The sequence below is a fragment of the Pezoporus flaviventris genome, unplaced genomic scaffold (genome assembly GCF_033815535.1).
Source record: "Pezoporus flaviventris isolate CSIRO_AGI_PZ_B2104156 unplaced genomic scaffold, CSIRO_AGI_Pfla_v1 ptg000036l, whole genome shotgun sequence".
Classification (NCBI taxonomy): Eukaryota; Metazoa; Chordata; class Aves; order Psittaciformes; family Psittacidae; genus Pezoporus; species Pezoporus flaviventris.
The window spans coordinates 44541923-44565136 of record NW_026892584.1 but is presented as its reverse complement, the minus strand read 5'-3'; the positions used below and the strand labels follow the sequence as shown (position 1 = coordinate 44565136).

The 23214-nt window shown below is 42.6% G+C and overlaps 1 protein-coding gene across 1 annotated transcript in view; it reads left to right on the top strand.

The window, feature by feature from the left end:
* Window positions 1–23214, top strand: part of RHOJ (ras homolog family member J) — a 58557-nt gene that overhangs the window by 24218 nt on the left and 11125 nt on the right. Inside the window, exon 2 of the mRNA XM_061464209.1 lies at window positions 22441–22499. Within this exon, the coding sequence (XP_061320193.1) occupies window positions 22441–22499 (59 nt within the window). The remainder of the gene's footprint in view (window positions 1–22440; window positions 22500–23214) is intronic.

Here is a 23214-nt window from a genome sequence, read left to right as displayed (position 1 = left end):
AAGTTTAGGATTATTTTTCTTTTTTTATATTCAAAGTGACAGCTCTTGAGCCTTCTTGGCAAAGTGCCATTACTATCCTAAAGAAGGATCTCCGAAACCAGAGTATGATGGAGTACAGAGGGGGTGTGCACACATATCTACTTTGCACACTGATTTCACTTTTAATTGTGACAGTTAACCCTCATTACTGGGTTATTATTACACTTCTAGTTGTGTATGCTGTGAATCACAGTCAGCATCTAAATTCAGATTAGGAAGAGTCTTAAAAGCCAGTTCCTGCTTCCAATACAGTCAACAGGACTTTTCCATTAACTCACTGGGATTCAACCCAAGAGGGACTTCTGAAATGCTGAAAATACCAAAGAACAGTAAATATAACCAGAGTGATCGGCTGAGTGCTCTGGGCATATAGGCAAAAGTCACAACAACAGGAGAAGAGCAGGCTGGATAACACTAAATTTGGTAGCAAAGTTGGGGGAATTTCTCTACATTTTTAAGCTCACACAGTGATGGGAAAAAAAGGCAATTTACTTAGATTCTGAGTGTGCTTAACATATTGTCCAACTGTTTGCTGACATTTAAGATTTTCAAGTCTCGTGTTGAAGCATGACCTTGGAAAGCCTAGAAGGGAAGCAATCTTTTCGGATCAGACGCCTATTGAGAGCACAGCTCCTACATGTATCACTGACAGAAGGACAAACAGCCTCTTTGGCAGGACAAACTTCTAGGGCATTTTCTAGCAGCAGCATCTTTAAGAAATACAGAAGTGCTGTGTTCTCACTTAAAACTCACTGTCACAGACCTTATGGAAACTGTGTTGACTCAATTCTCATTATTGCAAAGAAAAAACTTGGGTGTACACACATACCACAGGTCCTAATATCTGAAACTAAGTGTCAAATATTATTTTAATACCTGGTTTGCCATTAAAAAGATTTGAGAGAAAATAAAGATTCAGTTAAACATTATTTTATTTTTACATCATTTATTCAATTCTGCATCCTCCAAGATTCACTGCATATGCAACACACCTATGCAAACCCTATGAATTTCTATGCATTTTTGAGCAAGGCTAATCATCCTTCTGGTTGGTGTCTAGTTGGTTGAAGATTAGGGGTTTACATGAATACTTGAGGGTAAAATTCTGGCCCTCATGATAGCAACAAGGTAGGATTTAGTGCAGTGGAAGAGTGTAAATGTTTGGGAGAAAAAAGGAAAATTAGACTTAGGCAATACTCCTTGAATAATAAAGCAATGCTAGAGTTTCCAAAAAGCTCAAGACACTTACGAAGTACAGCTCCCAGTGAGAATTGGTGGCTTTTGCGCTTCAGTCGTCTGACTGTCTTTCAAAAGCCCTCACTAAGACTCTTTCCAGCAAAAGAAAAAGCAAGGCAAATGTCTGACTTAAAACCACATGTGTCCTCTCCCAGCAGTCAGAGAGGTTCTGCAGGAGCGCACACATCTACTCACACACATCCAACTGCAAAATTAAGGCCAAAGTGTTTACCAGTGGAACCTTCCCAGAATATTTTTTAGATCTGTTTGTATTAATGTCAACACTGGCTTCTAAGTTTTCCTGTGATTTGATAGTAAGTGACATTTAAAGGGACAAAAGATCTTTTTACAGACAGCACAACATGGCCAGTCATGCAACTGTAAAGACTGTAGCGTAAACACGTGAATCTAGAGACGAAAGCGCCATATCCGCTTGGATAAATGCTGTCATCTCTTCAGTCTTGTGCAAGGAAAGCATGTGCCTGTCAGATATGTTCCCCTGTCTTTTAATTCTCCTGTCAGCACAAGCCTCAGCTCTTTACAAGTCCCTGTGTATTAATAACCTTCCTATGAACAGTTTATGCCCATAGAAGCAGATTGACAATTAACTGGATTTGGACTGCACCCATAGGTTGTGCCACAGGAGGGGGAAAAAATTGTACATCTTCCACCCAGGACTAAAAGGTGTTCTTCCTTCTTTTCTGAGGTGTGGATAGAAGAAACTGCACTACCTGCCACTCTCAACAGAACTGAGAACTGATTTAAAACAGGCTTCCTTTCCTCCCCCTCCTCCCCCCCCCCCCCCCCAAGTTTTATTCAGCTCAATATTCTCAAAAAAAAAAAATTAAACCCCTCCTTTGTCTGTCTTTAGAGAAAATTAACTGGTTTCACCTTTCAAATACAACACTCAAACTTACAGACTTCCACTCAAAAGGAAATTTCTTAGGACATTTATGTTGTTCATTTACAGGAACATATCATGAAAAGCCAGCATAAGACACAGGGAAAGACTTCAGCATTAATCCACTGAGTTAGTTTTGGTGCTCCAGGCACCTTGTTGGTTGGAGGGACTTCAGAAGATTCATTGCTTGAAGAGCACTGCATTAAACAAAGCCATAAGCACATTAACCACCCCCGTGTTTTCCTCTCCCTGTTGTACACAGCGCAGCCGAGGAAGCCACGCAGTTATTCACAGTGCTTCAGCTGTGAGCTGCAATGACAAACAGCAAATCTGACTCATTGTTGATGTACCTCCATTACCAAGTGTGTGTAATGAGCTGATATTTTATGGGTATTTCCTAAGCACTGTAATATGAGTCCTACATATCCCCGTGCTGGAAGTTAGCCTGCCATTCCCTAAACACAAGCCTCCGTGCTGCAAGCCAGCCTGGAGCAGCAGTTGTTGAAAAAGGCTGGAATGCTGCGGTGTGAGTGTGCACCACATAGTAAGTGTGGCATGGTGGAGCAGGGCAGGACTTTGCTCCATGTCAGTGTGCACGGGGAGGGTGCGATGCATGAGCAGACTCCATTTCTCTTTCCATCTTCTTGCTCTGGTCCTGGTGCTGCACTGAGTCAGACGCAGGAAGTCTCTCCCCAGTGGGGAGGGTGCAGGCCAGGGCGGCGTGAACCACCAGAGCAAGATTAATGATGATGATGAACCCGTGGGGAATTTGATGGGGGGAAATGAGACACCAGCATTTAAGGAGAAACCTCCTTAGAAGGGACTTATCAGACCTTTCCTGGTAATGTTTTGAACTGGGAATAATCCCCCCCTCCCTCTCTATACCCACATCATAAGATCAATGCCTTCGAATAAGGAGCCCAGAGCAGTGGTGGGATCAGGGTCAGAATCTGTCCCTGGCCAAGAGAAAGATGACCTTTGAGTCACGATGCAGCAAAATTCCTGGAAGAAATGCCACCGACTCAGAGAAACAGTTGGCCTCTGGCCCTCGTCTGCCTTTTGCACAGACACATCGCAGCTCCTCTCTGCACAGCTGCTTTGGATTCCCTGCAGGCACCAGCCACAGTAAGGGGCCAGCAGCAAAGTTCAGGTATTAAATATGCTTTTGACTCTTCATTGACCTGTGGAGCTGGATGACGCTCTAATAATCAGATTAGAGGTGGGTTATCCTTTTACATTAGGCAGGGGTAAAAACACCACAGTGGGAGCTTCCTAAAAATAAAGTGTATAGAAACCACAACCAGAATAACTTACCAGCCTGTCCAGACACACAGAGTAGCAGCAGGCTTCTGCTGTCTAGGCTGAGCTGCTGCCTAACTTTTTAGGATGGTAGGATGTGTGCCAATATTTCAGTATCTACAGCAAAGTTTTGTTCCTTCCCAGTGGTACAGGCAGCATAGCATTGCAGACATTTCACTATATGTGTACAAGAGAGAGGATTAAAACCAGCTAACAAAGTCAGAGGCATGGCAAGAGAGAAACGATTCAAGAATATACACCAAGCAGCAGTGTTTGCCATATGAGCCTCAGCAGTGCAGCGTGTCGGTTTGCATCAGACCAGACTCACCACTGACCACATGGTTCAATTGCTAAAAATAGCACTGTGCATCTCAGCTAGTGAGACAGCTTCATCCATCCTGCTCCCATGCCACGCTGCTATGTTGCATACCTCTGCCCCATGGCTGCTGCCTCCATTTGGTTGGGGCAGAAGGATTTCCACCGCTGCTTGTGATTCATGCTTCTTGCGCTGATTTTAAAGCAATGTCATATGGTGCAGTTACAGCAGCTGGCAGGGGGAAGTTATGCAATGCAAGAAGGATGCAACCCTACCTGTGTTCTCTTTTCCATTCTCCTCCAAATCCTGGTTCTGATTTACAAAACATCCCTAACCCTTACATATTTCAATGGTCAATCAATTACTTTACATGGACTCCTCTATCTCCAATCTTAGTTGACTCCAAGGATGAAAGAGTCCAGGAAGTCACTCCCAGACTTCTGTACCTACATGGTCATTCTCCAGGACAACCAGAAAGTGTTTCAATCTTTCCGTATTTTTATTCACTGAAAGAGCTGACCATTTGCCCTAGCATCCCTCTAAGAACCACAGCAAAATGAAATTCAGCCCTGTCGGTCTGATATAAAAAAAGCCAAAGAAAGCCCTGCTCTCCATGAGTATTCTCAGTGTTATGTAATAATAGAATCATAGAATCATATAGGTTGGAAAAGACCTTTAAGATCATCCAGTACAATATTTAACCCAATACTGCCAAGTCTACCACTAAACAATGTCCCTAAGTAAGTGCCGCATCTTCATGCCTTTTAAGTACCTACAGGGATGGCAACTCCACCACTTCCCTGGGCAGCCTGTTCAAATGTTCGACAACCCTTTCAGTGAAGTCATTTTTTCTAATATCCAGTCTAACCCTCCCTTGGTCCAACTTGAGGCAATTTTCTCTTGTCCTGTCTCTTGTTAATTGAGAGAAGAGACTGACCCCCACCTCACCACAACCTCCTTTCACATAGTTGTAGAGATCAATAAGGTTAAACTGGCCCAATTCCCTCAGCTGCTCATTATAGGACTTGTGCTCTAGACCCTTCATCAGCTTCACTGTCCTTCTTAGGACATGCTCTAGCACCTCAGTGTCTTTCAGTAAGAGGCCCAGAACTGAACACAGGATTCAAGGTGTAGCAGCCCCAGTACTCAGTACTTGGTTCTGCTGGCCACACTATTGCTGATACAGGCAGGGTGCCATTGGCCTTCTTGGCTGCCTGGGCACAAGCTGGTTCACGTTCAGCCAGCCATCAATCAGCATCCCCAGGTCTCAGCACAGAGCCCTGGGGAATACCACTTGTGACCAGCTGGTGAATGGATTTAACTCCATTCACCACTGCTCTTTAGTCTCTGCCATGCAGCCAATTTTTTAGCCAGTGAAGAGCACACCTGTTCAAGCCGTAAACCAGTTTCTGCAGTAGAATACTGTGGGAAAAGGTGTCAAAGGCTTTACTAAGGTCTGGGTATACAAAATACACAGCCTTTCCCTCATCCACTAAGCAGGTCACATTGTCATAGAAAGAGATCAGTTTAGTCAAGTGTTTTCATAAACTGGTCCCGATCACCTGGTTTTCTTGTACATGCTGCATGATGGCAATCAAGGTGATCTGCTCCACAACCTTCCCTGGCACCGAGGTCAGGCTGACAGCCTGTGGTCCCTCAGATCCTCATTCTGGCACTTCCTGTAGATGGGCATCACATTTACTCACTTCTGGTCAACTGGGACCTTCCTGGTCAGCCAGGACTGCTGATAAATGATTGAAAGTGACTCAGTGAGCACTTCCATCAGCTCCCTCAGTACCCTTGGGTGGATCCCATCTGGCACTCTAGACATGTGTGTGTCTAAGTGGGGTAGCTGATCAATAATCATTTCCTTTTCCATTACAGGGCCTTCATTCTGCTCCCTGTCCCTGTCTTCCAGCCCAGGGAGCTGGTACTCTGAGAACAACTGGTCTTATATTAAAGACCAAGGCAAGGAAGGCCTTTTCCTCAGCCTTTTCCTCAGCCTTTGTCAGTATATTTCTCCCACATTCAATAAATGATGGATATTCTCCTTAGCCCTCCTTTTCTTGGTAATGTATTTATAAAAACATTTTTACTGTCTTTTACATCAGTAGCCAGTTTAAGTTCTAGCTGGGCTTTTGCCCTTCTCAATTTCTCCCTGCATAACATCAAAACAATGTAGATATAACTCCCAAGTATTACAGCTTACCTTTTCGCTATGATGATAAATACTTCAAAAGCGAAAACCAGACAAAGTGATTGTATGCCAGCAGGGAAAGAGATGAACAGCAAGTTTGATTTGTACGGTAGGAGAGGGCAGTAATTGCAGTGCATCTATTGAAGCACAGATTTGGTATATGCAGGAGACCAAATTCTTAGAAACAGAGCTGTAAGCATATGGGCAAAAAGAATAAAAAATAAAACAGATCTGAAATCACAGTTGTTCAAACAAACGAGCTAATCACAGCCTTGGTTACACACACATGTGCAGGTGCAGACTGATCTCAGCCAGCATCCATGGAAAATGTCACTTGGCAAGGGAGCACACACACAAAAGCAAATGTTGTGTGCACGCGCACAGAGCTTGCTGCTGGCAAGCTGCACTAGAAAAGGGTCCTCTCTTGTCTACACTCCATGGTGGCCTCTTGAAAGGGCTATGTAAAGTGTCCATTGTCCAGCAGTACTGGGTCAGTTTGGGTACAGGCAGAGCCTGTTTATGACCCACAGAGGGGCTCTGGCTGATGGGGAGCCTTTTGTTGGGCTGCTGTGAGAGCTGGCAGAGGGGCAGTGGCACAGAGAGTGAAGATGTTGAGAGGTTGAGACTGGAGTAAATGCACCAAGCAGCAAATTCCTCTCCCCCCTGCTCCTGGTTCCCACATCGTCAAGATTGCACAACCTTTTCCTTGCTCCTGCTCCCTGCCTGGTTGCATAAAATCAACAGCCAACATGTAGGTACTATGTTGGGTATCTACATGTTGGCTGTTGACTTTATGCATTGGTTTTGTCCTGGTGCTTTTTTGATGGGGGAGCTGTGGATAACCCTGAGATCAAAGAAAAAGTAAAAATAAGTGAGTATAATGTAACTAAAGAGAGTAAAAATATTTTCCCTTTCCTCCTGTGACAACTGCTAGGATGAAACAAGAACAAACAGAAGGAAAAGAGAAAAGGTGCTTTGCTCAAAGCACTAAATGTATCAGCAATTGAAATAAAACAGGCTTTTCTTTATCTTGCAGCAGTTTCTTTGGGCTTTTGGACAAACCTCTGTGGTACACACTTGCTTCCTCTTTCTTTCCACTTTGTTTTACCACAAGCCATAACTGAGCACATGGTGTGGTCACTAATTGCAGACCAGAGCACCACAGTGCATCAGAATACTAGCAGGCAGCTGGACAGACAGTTTTACACATCCCAGACATACAGTGTGCTCCCCCCAACTTATGCAGACAGCATCAGACAGGGTTTAAAACCAGCATTAACCTTCCCCTTGCATTTCTCTCCTGATGCAGCTCGGTGGCAGCTTTCCTTATATGGGTGGGTTTGAAAGCAGCCAGAGATATCCTTAATAATGCCAGCCTGTGACAGCAGCAAAGGTCTCAAAAATCAAGCCTAGGGTTGGTACAGGAGAGCCTTGGCACCGCTATAACCCATGCAGCCATGAGCTTCTTCCCTTGTGACTCTGTTAAACAAGCACTTAGTCCCACAGTGCTTCCTAATGCCCACTGGCATGAGCAAGAGGCGTGGCACAAAATGGCTAAACCCACCCAAGAATCTCTCAGCTTGCTTTTACCCGCCTTTTCTTTACCTGCTTTTACCATGAGGATATTTAAAGTCAGGTAACAAAGTGGTCATCTGCTGCTGTAGGGGAAATGACCACATGGATTTGCACCTGCCCAGACACTAGCCAACCTGGATGGCTGCTGCCCTTCGAACAGTCATTGGTTCTTTGCTGGATTTTTGGTTTGAAATGCTGCATGCTGTCTTGTTCACTCTGGTTTTGTGGCACCAAAGCAGAGAGTTGAGGGTTTCTCAGTGTTTTCTAAATTTGTTGCTATGAGAATGGGCAAAAACGTTCAAAACTCTTTTAAACTGCCAAAAATGCACAAGAAAAAAAAATTTCCACAACTCAGCTTTTTTCCATATGCAAGAGTCCACCTCAGCTGAGCTTAGAGGTGTCTCAATTAATATCTGTTTTGTTTAATCTGGCAGTCTGATTTCTTTATGGGTGTACTTTCTGAATTCATTTCTGGGATCTGTCAGGCACGTAACTCTGAAAGGGCAGGAACCAAGAAAAAACAGTATCTGATAGTTTGGCTCAGGACAAAGTCAGTACAAGACCCCAAGGTGCCTGTCATAAAAGCATCAGCACTGTTTCATTAAAAATCGATGGAAAATTACAGCATGCCTGGAAACTCAGCAGCATCCCATGAAACAATCTCTGCCAGGCAGCTGTGGCTGAGGCAAGTGCTTGACTTGCTGATGCTCAAAATCAATTTCCAGCAGCAGCAATGTTTAGCCACTCTAATCTTCTTGTCAGGGAAATCAGCTCAAAAAAAATATTGCAGGAACTCTTGCTTTCCAAAAGTGCACATGGGCAACATGCTCTGTTCTCTGCAGCTCCCTTACCTGCAAGAGAAGAGGACCCCTGGCTGCCCAACCGGGTTGAGCAGGACATGATGGTCAGGCTCGGAGCATCACCCACCGGGATGTGCTGCCTGCAACTATGGCCAAACCCAAAGACTTCTTGCTTTTGAGATGAGGCTGCAAACTAAAGCTTGGGGTTTTGTACCCCAGCTTCCCTGCGTGGTCTCAAAGAGCAGTGTCCCCTCTGTGCGCCTAGTTTCCCTTGCTGTGAAACAGGAAATTTTCTTTCTCCACCTTCATTGTTGGCATGTTTGCTCTGCAGGGCCAGGCTGGCCTCTGTCTCCCTGTTTTCACCAGCCTAATACAATGGAGTCATAATCTGAGGTGTTGCCATTATAAAAATAGAAACAGAGAACAATGTCCTCCTGAAAAACAAGGTTTTTCATGTGTCTGATCGTGTAAAATATGCTGCTTAAAATCCGTTCACTGTGCTTACCAGTAACTCAAATCAAAGGTACAATTCACATCATACTTGCGAATCATTTGTGGGAAGTAGCTGTGGATTTTCTACCTTGATTCATTCCTCCTTTATCTGCAATGCGCTGTGATTTTTCTTTAAAGTCCCTTTCCTCTGAAGTCAGATGTGATCCCCATTAGCTGAGCTTTTATGTAGCTGAAGAAGAGTGTCAAGATTTTCTAATACAGATTAAAGCTCCAGAAAACAAGGGGGAGATAACTGCTCAGCTCTTGGGAGTGCAGTGTGAAACAGAGAAAAATACCAGGCATGATGTTTAAAATATTCTCTCAAAATGCCTCTTCTAAAGAGCTGCATATATTAACCAATCATTAAGAAAATACAGCCTTAAGTAAAGCTAGGTGGAAAGTAAATACTTTTGTCAGATGAAAAAATAATTTGCAGAGATTCCCAATTTCATATTGGCTAATATTTGATTTTTTTAATTGAGATATATGCTGCTATACCATATTTTGCTGACTATGTTCCTTTCTTGCTTAAGGAAAAAAAGCAAATGACATAAAAATACTCATTTTATCATAAATTTCTCCTCTTCTGCAACCAGTGACCATTGCTTTTTAAGATCAAAACATTTTAAGAGCAATTTACATAAAAATATATACTGCTTGTTTCAAAATCAGTTCACTTTTTTCCCAGCTACAAGACATTATGATTGATGTTTCTCCCAACCAAAAGTAATTCTTCTGAGCTCAGCAGAGCCGCCTCAGATGTTCACAAGGTGAAAGAAAAGGTGAATGAAAGCTAATAAATCTTTTCAAAGGTAAATAAAGTCTAAATGGAGTTACAACTAACAGGGAATGCAAGATATTCCTTAAAACTCAGCAAAATTGAAACAAGTGATTTCATTCAGGACAAGGGGTAACGAGTTAAAACTTAAACAGGGGAAGTTTAGACTGGATATGAGGAAGAAGTTCTTTACTGTGAGGGTGGTGAGTCACTGGAATGGGTTGCCCAAGGAAGCTGTGAATGCTCCATCCCTGGTGGTGTTCAAGTCTAGGTTAGACAGAGCCTTGGGTGACATGGTTTAGTGTGAGGTGTCCCTGCCCACAGCAGGGGGGCTGGAACTAGATGATCTTAAGGTCCTTTCCAGCCCTAACTATTCTATGATTCTATGATTCAAAAAATGTATTCAATCATGGAATGATTAACATTAAAAAAGTTGAAAGTTAAATTAATTAATACTAACCTAAGAGTCAGAAGTTTAAAGAGCTTTGGCTAGAGCAGAAACCCAGTCACAAATTTCTGTCTCTTGGGAAAGCTGCACATTTCAGAATTAATTTTCATTATACATGAGAATGAAAAGCTAAAAATTATAAAATTTTCTTAAGAGCAAACATTCTGCAAATAAAAATTGTAAATAAATGCTGTTCTGGAAAAACTCAACAGTTTAGTTTCAGAACTTTTAAATCAATGTGGTGGTCACATCGACCCATGCAAGCCTTAGGTTTAATGCATTTGCAACAACCTGAAATTTTTGGAATCTATATTAAACCTTGTTTTGCCATTTTGAAAATCACTATATGGCAGCTGACAGCCCAGATCCAGGTATTTGTGTTTTGCTCCCCGACCAGACTGCATTGCCCATTGCTGAGCAAGTCACCAGATGCTGTGATGCCCATAGCATCCTGGGTCTGGCTGGCTGGATTCCCCTCAGCGGTTACTCCTCCCAGGGCAGGAGTCACCACTCACAGCATGCGTTACCCTTACTGCAGGAAAACAGCTTTACATAAACCGGTTCAGGTATTTTCAATAAAGGGAACAGTTCAGATCAAGGTCACTTATTTCACATCATTTCGCTTCACTTCTCCCAGGGGAAACATCCAAACTCTTCTGTTGAAAGTGACAGCTTCTCATGGAAACTTCTGATTCTGTAGATTTTCCTAGCTGAAAATCCCTGACCAGCTCTATAGAGGAATTTGGATTTATTTTTTCTGTCCAAATGAAAAAATCCTCTGGCCTCAGCTCAAGCAGGCACTTCAGCTCCTCTTCTGTACATCCAGCACATTGGCTGGGCTGCAGCCAAAGTGCAGCCTCTTGCTCTCCTGCAAGAGCCAGTGTGTGCTGAAAAGGCCTCCAAATCATCCCTAGTGGTAGGAAGTACCCTTCTTAGATCATGGGGGCTGGATCACGCTCTGCTTCCCATGAGCACAATCATGTTTGAGTAAAGGATAAGAGTATCCTATGCTCGGGTTTGCACTCGCCTCTCCCTTTCATGTGCACACACACAAACACACAGAGGGTTAAGACCAGGCATTTCATCCATCTGCATCTATTGCTTTTCCAAGGTTACAATCACCTCACTGTCTGCAGGGGCTGTGCTGGAAAGGAAAGTCGAAGGCTTCTCAGCAGGATGTAGAGAAAGCATTAACAGCATTTAAAACCTTTATGGTACTTCAGATTTTCTTATCAGGAAGTTTAAATGTTTCCAAGATTTTTGTCTATGGTGTTTAACATTCCTGCTTCCTAAGTCATATAGGTTTAGAAACGCTGCACAAATGTTCGGCTAGTCTTTGCAAGCTGCAGGGTAAATAGCAGCTGAAGTTTGGTCCTGGTGCTAAGTACAATTGGCCCAAATCTTTTTCTAGGAAATGCAAACCAGAGTTTCTGCCATTGTCCTCCTTTGTTTCAGGAACAGGTACTTTGTTTTCAAGCCCTTTCAGGCAATGCTTCTCAGGGGAAAAATGCACAGGAGAAGCCAGCATTAAGGTCAAACTTAAACAAGATGTAGACAAAGCATCAGAGAGGCTGGTGTTGGAAGAAGCCTCAAAATGTCATTTAATCTTTCTCTTGCCCCAAACAAGATTAGTGATATGTAAAATGTCAGCTATGGAAGTGCTGCAGTTTGAGCAAACCAAATGCTCCTGAACTCTTGCACTTGCCATAGCATGCCATGCAATGCATTACACTGGAGACAGCTAGATTCAGTTCAGTGTGCCAATTGTGCCACTGCCCCAGCGGTTCACAGCTAGATCAGATCAGATGCTATTTTAAGTTACAATACCATAAACGTGGAATGAGGCCCGAAGCACTGCTTTGCTCTCAAGTCCGACTGCAAGTGCCTTGCTCAAATGCACAGGGCAGCACCTGGCACACACATAAACACACACATGCACCCTGCACATCTATGCCCAAATGCAGCCCCCAAAACCCCTTGACCCATCACTAACCACATCTTTGCATTATATACAGCAGATAGCTCAGGGCAGATTTGGTCAGCTTGCCTGGCACCTGAATGTAAGGAATAGGGAACTCAGGCTCTTCATAAACAGCAGCCAAGCTAGTGGCTGCTTTCTGGTTTATGTTCCTGCACATCTATGGTATTTCCTCTAATACCAGGTTTTTATGGAAGACACACTCCTCTCCCCTTCTGTGTATGATATAGATAAGTTTTATTTCCATTCTAGCTTTGGCATTTGTTGTTTGTTTGGGTTGGTTTGGTTTTTTTTTTTTAGTTTTTTTTTTTTTTTGAAGACAAAATAGAAAAGCTGGCAAATAGAGAAACCATTTTTCCCCTGAATCACATCTGGCAGCAGGAGGCTATGCCATAGTGCACTGCAAGCTGTAATACTAATGACACTGCTGGGGTAACATGGCTCCCCTGCCCTGATGCAGCATCCAGGACAGGTCAAACTTAGTTCTGTACCCCTCATTCCTTGTCTGTCCTACCAAAATTACCAACAGTGATTAATGTGAGGCAATTCATGGCCAGCATAGACTGCCTTTGGCCATTCTTAGCAATGAACTCTTCAGGAATGCCAGAAATGAAACCTCCCCAGTGTGTTAGCCTCAAGATCCTCAAAGAATTCAATCCACTAAAAGTGTAGCTACTGAAGATTAAAATGCTTTTGTTGAAATCTCTTTCTCACCAAGAACCTGGGACCTCTGTCAATGTGATACTCCATCATCTGAAGATCCAGCCCACAGTGAGGACAACCTGTCCACTGCAGAGCAGAGATTTTGTGCCCTTCCATCAGCAGCATTTGTTCCCACTGCCATCTAACCCAGATCAAAGCAGATCACCATTTTTTTAGGAAGAAACTGTTACAGCAAAGAGCCAGTGCTGTTGGGCAGCACTGCCTCTCCAGACTGCTTTCTTTCGCTCTCCCAGGCAAAAAAATCCTAGTTTTGATCCTCAAGCAGTGAGAGTAGTGGAAAACTGCCTTGATTCATTCCAATCAGACAGGAATCCTTGTCCTCCCATGCTCTGGGAAGCACCTTGTATATTGCCTGGATATATTTCAGTAAAATTTGTCCATTTTCCCCCTAATCTTCCATTTATTTTGATGCTATTTACCAAGTCTCATGTTCCCTGGACAGTGAGATGCTTGATATAGCTTTGGAGATAGTCTTTTCCTCAGCACTCAATTGAGTTAGAGCAGTGTCTTTTGCCTTACATAGACAGGAGAAAGGAGCTAGGCAAACAGTCAAAGGCTCCCTTTATTCCCACTGTTTCTCCTTGGAGTAGAATTCACACTCCCTGTTCTGTTTACTATGATCTCAGCATCAATTTTAAGACTCCAAAGACATCCTTCACATTTAGGTTTCAGCAAACAGTTGATTCAGAGTCTTGACTGACTTTGTCTGTATTAAAATACACATAAAATGACATAGTATCTGGTCTTTTAGAGTCAGGTCAACATAGGTAGCTAAAATACTAGTAAGATTACTCCAATTATGAGTTATTCTTTAAAAATCTCAGAGCTCTATCACCTTTGCTATTGACTTGCATCATAAACCTAGCTTCAGAAATACAGATATTATTCCTAGATACTGCTTTATGGTGATGGGAGCTTCAAAATATTCAATAGAGCCTTAAGTATAGAAAAAATCTACATGCTGCCTTCCAGTTTTTGTATAGGCTTATACTGCAGTCATAGCCAAAATTTTTGCTCTTTTCATCCATCTCAGTGCAACAGACAATCACATGGTCTCAGGAAGGGCACTTCCCCTCCATCAGGGTTAGGAAGATATCTAGTATTCTTCACTGTTTGGGAACAATCATAATATTTTTAATAATATGTTCAGATTCTGTCTATGTATATTCTTCAATACATTTGTTCCTCTGTCTACTATTTGGTTGGATTTAGTGCTATTACTTTCAATAAAGAGCAAAAAGACCCTCAATTAGAGTATCATTGAAATGCACACATCAGAGTTTATTAGCCTGCAAATTTAGTTCATTTACCTAGTCAGTTATTACTAGTTTCTAACTCAGGAGCAGAACTGCCTTTCATTGGACAGCTGATGGTGCACAGTGAGCAGGAAGCACCTCCCAGTCTGCTGCAGTGCACAGCTCTCTGTTTAAGACAAAATGAGATCTAACAAACCACTCTCTTAGACACAATGTCAATTGTTCTTCAATTCCCTGGGCACTATAATCATGTTAGCCTTTTCCATTTAGCACAGCTTTACACAATGCTGAGGTCCCAAGAGGTCCCTCAGGACTGTACTACTGGAGAAACTGGGCACAGCTTTTCTTGCAAACAGAGATCCCAAAGTTCCTTGGGCTCTGGTATCAGTGAAGCTGAATTTGCTCAAGGATTGATTAGCAAAGCAATAACTCCTTGAAATGCAGGGGAAATCCTCCAGTGCTGATTTTACAAACAAAGAGGTCAATGATTCCAATAAATCAACCTCATTCATGCTGTCTATAAATAAGTAATGTCCCAGACTGGGAAGAAGCTGGCTCATGTTTTAATGCTGTGCTGCTTCTGAATGCTTTGGGAATTTCCACTTTATTTCATCCATTTCTGGACCAGATTCATTCTGCTTGATCTTCCTAATCAACCTCCACTGCTTTTGTGTTGTTCTTTGTCATCTAAGCTAGCCAATGCTGAAGTCTGACTTCTCAATGCAATTTGAAAGATTAACAGGATTTCATATCAGCTGCTTGAATAAAAATGATTGGTGGACTGGTACATCTCTTCTGTGTTCTGTCTCTGCATAGCAAATACCCAGCTGTGAAAATCTGCAGCCTTTTTCCTCTTAAGATTTTAAAAAGCCACACAGTACAAGCCATGAATCTTCCAATAGGATGACACTGTCTAAATGAGCCTACTCCTGTTGTAGAATGGGACAACAGAGGTATCATTTGGTGTCAGCCTGCTTCCCCAGTGAAACTCCAGTGTGAGTCTGGGTTGGGCAATTTCCCACCAATTCCACTGGAATCCTCAAACCCATAAGGACAAGGCAGAGGGGAGGGGAGAACAGGATGCCCCGTGCCATGTGCAAGAAAGTAGTCCAAGGTGAAAAGCAATCCCTCGAGGCAGTGGAGAGATGCTTGGAAAGAAAATACTGAAAAGTGTTTAGATATTGCTTTTCTGATGCTTCCAGAAGTACCTGAAAACCTTGTTTCTGCATAGTCAATCTCAGACTTCCAAAGGTCTTTAGCATTAACTTCCATACCATAAAAGCATTGCATGTGCACAACTGTTTTCCTCCCCCTTTGTGAAATGCCTTGAGTGGGCATTTGAGTTACAGTCTCCAGATTTTCCATACAACCACGGAGTTAAAAAGAATGTAATAAAAAGGCTTACAAACACAAAAGCCAAGAATGACTTGACTTTGGCCTTAAAAAAAAAATCAGAAAGGACTGCAAGACTCACTAAATAACAAGGATAATCAACCAATGCAAGTTTTAGATCAGCCACTGAGGGGTGACAGGTAGAAATAGGAAAGTCATGTTACCTCTGGCTAGACTGTTAATGAAACCATTGCTAGACTACACTGCCTAGTCATACTGGCTGCTTGAAAAAGAATTTGGAAAGGGGCTACAGGAATGATATAAGAACAAGAAAATATGCCTTGTAGGAAGACACTAAATAAGCTATTTAGAGCAGAATAAATGATGCTATGAATCTTATCTGGCTTTAAAATCACTAAATATCTGTGGCCTGAAGACAAAGCAGCGAATTGCTCACCACCTCATTAGACCAAGAGCTATACTGAGTGAAATCAGTTGAATCCCAGCCCTGGAGGCCTCTCTGTCCTCCCACTGCAGGGAGCAGACTGGAAATATTTTTCAGACATTGTAAATATCAGATAGGCAAAAGTATTTGCTCAGCAGAACATAGACCTCATCCATTGATGAGGTGACAGAAAATGGTGAGGTTCACTCAGAACCCTTCTTTTGAAAAATGCTGTCTCAGAGGCCTGTACAAGCTAGTGGTAGATGATTACAGAAGCAATTAAAAGCATCTAATATAATTTACATCTAAAGTGTGGTATTTAGGCCAACTTCAGGGCAAAATAGCATGGTTTTGATTTTCCTTTCAGAAAGAATATAGTGAAGCTGCATGATAAGTCTGAAGTAGAAAATCAATTTGGCTGTAATCAGACCTTGTTTGCCATGAAGGAGGAAATGAGGGAACTTGCCATGAGCAACGTGTGACTCAGTTACCTGGAGATGACCCTTACAAGTGGAAGTGAAGAATGGCCCAGTCCTGAGTCACAGGGCACCGGCAGACCCTGAGTGAGCCAAGGGTCCTGTAACACTAGCTCTTATCTGCACTGGGTGTGTTTGCCACAAAATGTCGTAGCACTGCATTCAGTCAAAGCAAAAGGAGTATTTCGAAGGAAAAGATGCTGCAGTGTATTTGTTTGCAACACCTTCTAGATAAAGTCGTAAGCAGTCATTAGAGCTCAGCTGAGTTGATTGTCATTCCTGGCCTGAATGATTAGGAAATGTCATTAATGCCATTAAGGTCTTACTCTTTTTTTGACTGGCTTCCTTTGATGGCTGCCAGACTGTAGCATCCCCAGGGCTTTCATTTGCAGATACCCAGTGTTCCCAGTTCCAGCTGCTGCAATGTAACATCTCCTGAAGACATGTGTGCCTTATAGATTTCCTTTCTCTTCCAAAGGTGCTTGTTCATGCAGGCCTCACCCAAGAAGTATCGATACTGTTTTAAGCTCTTGGCTTCATCTTGTGCCCAGTTTCACAATGCTACTTCAAAACAAGCTCCTTTGCTAAAATAAAGCTTCCCAGACATTGAAACAACCAAAGCTAAAGCAGCATGTGAAATATTAATCCCTGGCAGCCCTACCCCTGAATCAGTAAAAGAAAGATATCTCTAAACACAGGTACAGCTCAAAATAGGATTAATAAATGCTCCTGAAACACTTAGAAGGTGCTGCAAGAATTCACTTTCCACATTTACTTTGGCTTTCTGCGGACTATTCAAAGATGTTGCTTCTTAAAGCCTGTGATATGTAATTTCAGTTCAGTTACTTAGATACCTGACCATTTTATTTGGATTAATTCTTTATATGAATTACTTGACAATAATTTTGGTAAAGAACACAGAGGAAACTGGGAATGAATGGCTCTGGCATTGGTGTAAATGTGCTGATTTCATAGGTTGGTGCTGTGGCAGTTTTAGAGCATATTCACAAGGAAGAAGGCATATCAGTTTATTTGCCACAAGGACTGAGGAGAAGGAGGTTCAGTTCTCGCCTGCCTGTGAGGTGCTCTAGTCCTACAAGCTGACTGTGGTTCCAGTCCTTGCCACTGAATATGGAGACGTTCACCTATTATTTTGCCAATAACGTCTATGTTCCTTTGTGATTTTGAATCTTTCCCTTTTCCAAATGTCCTGGGCAAAATTGGGGTGCCCCAAGTTAAAGCAAAATATTTTACCTTACAACTGAAAATTTTGTTCAACTAAAAAACTGAAATATACATACATCTGTGTATTTTATATCTAAAATGTGTGTGTGCATGTGTATACTGAAGACAAAAATATAGCTTATTTTGTTTCTCATTGCTATCCTCCCTTCTCAGTATCTGATGTGTATTTAGGACATTGATCAGATCTAGTTACAATTTCGTGTAGAGCTTCACTCAATAAATACATGCAGGAGCAAAGGAGCTTGTTTTGAAGTAGCATTGTGAAACTGGGCACAAGATGAAGCCAAGAACTTAAAACAGTACCGATACTTCTTGGATGAGGCCTGCTTGACCAAGCACCTTTGGAAGAGAAAGGAAATCTATAAGGCACACATGTAAAGACCTTTCTATCTAGAAATAAAAAATTTGATCAACTTAAAGCAACAAAACCCTGACCCATTAATCTATGGTCAGTAACATGCATCTGGTACAGATAATCATAGTGAACAGAGAAATGCACAAACTTAATGCTCTGAGCTTTCTGAAAAAGGCAGATGAAGACCCTTGTGAAAGTTTGAGGCTTGTCGCAGCCTAATGTACCAAAAAATTACAAGAAAGCCTCCCAGCCAGGCAGGTGCTACCATCTCTGCTCCCTGTCAGGCTCCTGGCATCTTTCTCTAAAGCAGCTGGACCTAAATTTATTGGCAGGAAAACACTACAGTAAATAGATGACTTCTCTCATGCAGTATCATATTAGACACTGCTTAAGCTATTGTGTATATTCCGGCTAGCCATTTAGTTCTGCAAGCTTTTCTTCACAGGCATAGAAAAATACCCCATGATAGGCACATCCACTCTCTTGTACCACAGCTAAGCGCATCAGAGCTATTGCTCCTTGTTTGGTGTTGTATCAAAGATTTATGTGGGGTTTTGTGATATTAATCAACATAATAGACTCTGGGAGGGCAGTAGATAATTTATGTACCCTTTCTGTCAATGCAGACAATGAACATTGCTGTTGTGTGGCTGAAGGGCTCTTCCATGCATTCAGTTCAGTCCCACAAAGTCATCAGGACTTTGCTGTGAGCAAATGAAACACAGCAGGGGAAGAGTTTGGCAACAAGTGACCATTGATAGGTGGATTTGGGGTAACCCAGGCAACAAGAACACCAACAAAAACTGTTGCATTGTCCCCAGGAACACAAACTAACTACTTATTAAAAAAAAAAGGCTCCCAGTTCAGACCAGTTGATGGTCCACACACCAGATCCAGCCCACCCAATAACTCCCATCTAACACCCTGCCATTCTGCTGTGGCCTCCAAGTGAGATAGCATGTTTCAGAGGCCTCTGTTGAAGACTGTTAGCAAAACCTCCAGGCACACAGACCTGTGACAAAGCCCTGGAGGTGACCCAAAATAGTTACTCAAACTTGCGCAAGCAATACCCAGCTAATTTTTGATCTAACCAATATTTTAGAAGCAGTGCTCTACACATCCTGCACTTGGTTAAAATCACCCAGTGAAAGGAGGAAAAACATCTGCCCTGTCGCATCATCTGCTGCAACCCAGACTGGAGCCAAATGAGAACCAGGACTGTGCAAGCATTCAGCCATGCTTTATTGCAGTCCCCACTGTGCTCAGTGTTAAAGGCCATACCATTTCAGTGAGTAATCAATATATTAATATAGCCAGTAAATGGCAAGGAGAGTTCATATTTATCTTGTTACTCCACGACTGTCCATAAAACTGAGTTCGCAAGCCTGTAAAGAAGCCTGCATTACCCCTATGACTGGAATGGAATTCTTCTTTGGCTCCCCGTTGGGCTGGCCACAGAGAGAACAGGAAAAGATGGTAACAGAGTAAATAAAAGTAAACTGGGATAAAGCCAAGAGTAAGGCCTACAAATCTAGCAGAGCAATCTCTGCTCATAAGTATGACCTACCAAGAGGACACACTGAACAGCCTTTAGCCCAACAGAGAAGGACCGATAAATTCTCAGTATAAAAATACCATGATGTTCTCACAGGCAAAAAACATCTAAATTGACATCTGTTTTGCTTGCAGGAAAGTAGTGGAAGTTTCAGCACCAATATATTAATCTAGACATTGCTGTTTCAAGAGCCAGTGATTATTTGGAATGTCAGTGTGAGCCTTTTGTTCCCCACTGCTTCAGAGTCAGGAATCCAAAGACAGCAGTTTGCCTGTTGCTGAAGTTTAGCCAACAAGATAGTTTTGCTGGGATGGTAGCTGTAAACTTAGGGAGGTGATGTGGACATGAAGGATATTTTCTGATGATGAAACAGATTAGAATCATTGACAATAAGAAAGAAAATATAAAGGTTGATGGGTGGGAAGAGAAAGTGAAAGAAAAAGAAAAGAGAAAAAAGAGAAAGCAAGAAAATGAAAAAGAAAAAAGATATGACTGGTACCACACAGAAATTCACTGCAGGGCCTGTGGCAGGATGCTATAGGAGAATTAAAATGTGATGTGCGAGATAGGTAGACTCAGTATATTTATCAAAAAACCTGCCTTTCTTAGCCCTTGTTTTTGTGAAGAGTAATGGTACAACACCAACAACCTCTTTACTCCCCCTCAGCATTTCCCAGAGGTCACCAAGAGCCAAACTGAACTTCAAAATCAATAACTGTCCAGTGTGTGGCTCCACAGACCTGTTGCAAAATATCCATCATGACTTCATGGACCACAGAGCTCAGATAATAGTTTAGGAGCTCTTGCAGCATATCCTTCTGGCAAAGCATAGTGCACGAGAGACAGATTGGACCTCTATGCAAACAACTTATCTCCAAACCCTATGAACTACTGGAACAAGACAGCAATTTGTATCTGCATCAGGGCTTTTTGCCAGTGTAGCTCTGTAAGTCAGATGCCACCAAGAGATGGGCCAGGAAAGCTTCACAGCAATCCAAGCCTGGACAGAGTAAACTTCAATTTGACTTTTAAGTCTGTAAAACTCCAAAGACCTGAGCTCATCTTTGTAAGCAGGACCCAGATCAGTTTGCCTGTGCTCAGGGTTAGCCAGCATGAGAGGCAGAGCTGCATAACTGTGTCAGTACTGACATATGGCAAATGTCTCTTCGTATTTGTCAGACACTTTAGATCACCTGCACCTCCATGCACCCCATGGCCACACAGCTGTCCTATGAGCATCCCACTTTGCATGGCGAGCACACTACAGCTGGAAAACTGCCTTCAGCTGAAGGGTATAACTTCCAACAGTTGGTCCTCAAGCAGAGTAAAGTCAGGTTGAAGGAAGGTGTTGGGGCATCTGGACTGTCTCCTGTCTGAGTTGGTACCTATGTCCCCACCGTGGTAATTCTCTCCTGGGCTTCCCTGTCCATCCATGGACATCCATGCTGAACAGCTAGCCCTGTTTTGAGTTTCCCTAGGAGCTGCACTGTGTACAAGCTACCTCCTGAAATGAGGAGCAGGATGAGTGCTCTCAGCCCCTTTCCCATGTCCTCTTTCCCCATCACATCACAAGGCAGTCCCAGCAGCGGGTGAGTGCAGCCCATCCTGCTCTCATCAGCAAGTCTGGTCCTTGCTGAGCCTCTGTACTTTCAGGATGTCAATTTTGTTCTGTTTATATGCTAGCAAAATTTCCATGTTGCTTTGCAAGCAAGAGAAGCTGCTGAATAATCAGTCTGTCCAGCCACACTGACAGAGACTTCAGGTCTAAGAGATTTCAAGCAGAATGCTGCTCCTCAGTGCAGGAGCTATTAACTTCCATGAACTGTAGTGCTTTTCTCCCACAAAAGCCTCACCACTTTATGAAAAAATCAGCAAGAACCTGTGTGATGTTTTCAAGCCTCCTCTATTAATCTTTCCCAGCTCTCATTAATTGCAGGTTGTGATCAGCCAGTAAGCACCAGTCTTAACCCTCCCCTACTCCAGCCGTAGCTCTATGTTCATTCCAGCTGTTTGCCTTCACTCTTACAAAAAGCAATAGTCCATGGGCTGCAAGAATACCATTATTATGAGCAACCTTCCTGGTGAATGTATAAATCTTCCTGTTGACTTATGGGTTGCCCCCTTTCCCCCTTTCTTTCCAGCTGAGTAGTAATGATTTAAGCAGATTAACTGGTTAACTAAAAGTTGCTAACACAGATCATATCCTTTACACAAAATAACTGTAATAGTGGGGTTCATCCAAAGGTAATGAGAAAACATTTTCATCAATGCCAATGGGCTCAAACCAAAGTTCAAAGTGAATTCTAGGAAAGGCATAAACATGCTGAGTGTGATCAATAAACAAAGCCATGTTTTCCTTCATTTGCAACAGAATCTGCCCCCAAGATTCCTGAAAATATTGGTCCTCCTCTTCCTCCTTGCCCTTTGAAGCATTCACCACAGAGCCCCACGTTAAGTGCTGCCGCTTTACTTGCAGTTGCATGACACAGGACAGCTTGCCCAAAGAGGCAGCATATCTCTACTGAGACCCACCAAACATCAACGGCTGATGAATGCTTCATCACTGCACAGACTGGAATAAATAAAACAACCATAAACCCCTCTCAATGATCTATGACAAACCTACCCTAGTGCTCATGGTGAGGAGGTAGGAATTCTGTGTTTTCAGGTCCTAGCACTTCATGGAGCTCAGCTGATGGCTGCAGAGACAGAAGCAAAAGTCCCCCAGTCTGGGTGCCTGATAGTAGCAGTGTGTGCAGCTCATTGCTCTTGGGTTTCTGTAGAGAAATAAGAGATTGGCATAAAGGATTTGCTTTTGTTATGACTTTAGATAGCCTTCAATTTGGGTTGAATAGATGTGCTTGGTTTGGTATGCACATTGTAAGACACGTGCTAATGTGCCTAGCACAAGGGGCTATTGGCATTTTATGATTAAAACACAGGAAAATGAGGCCACTGGCTTGTGCATAAACATCTCTTGTCTCTCTCTTCCAGTAACTGTGACTGTGGGAGGACAACAACACTTGCTGGGACTTTATGACACTGCAGGGCAGGTAAATTAGTGCAAAACATTTATCATTTTCCTTTCCCATGTTTGTTTGTTACTACCATATACTAGCATTTGTTGTTCATGCTGTTTCTGTTTGGGGTTTTTTACAAATACTAACAAAAAGTTGTGAGTTACAATGGCTGAACTGCTGACCTTCTCCTTTCTGTTTTATACATTGAGCTTTCGTTCTAGTTCAGCAATAAAACACACACAAATGCACTCATTCCTAAGACTGAATTTAGTCTAAGCAAAAAAAACTAAAGCCTGATTAGGCTGGTCAGCCTCCTATATATCCAGCTTTTACTGCAAATATGACCTTTCATATATAGTCAATGTTTTCTTACATTTACCACATGGTGGCATTGAAGATACAGAGAATTCCCGTTTCCAAGCTCAGAAACCTAATACAATACAGTACCACACTATTGGACACCACCTATTGACTTTTTTGACCCAGCCAGATTGGCATCCATCCCAACATCTTCCTTCGAGGACAAGGGTGTCCATTACATTACATTAGATATATAATTCTTTCACTGTTTTCACTGTCCACAGTCTGATACAGCGTGCTTGCACTAAAGGTTTGCAGAACAGCTCTGGTCTGTGGGCTCATTTCATCCCCCTGAAGAGGAAGAGAGCGTTTCTCACCACCTTGCTCTGCTAATAGAAGGGCAGAAGAGGGTATAGGGAGCAACATATTTTCATGGTGAAACTTTCCT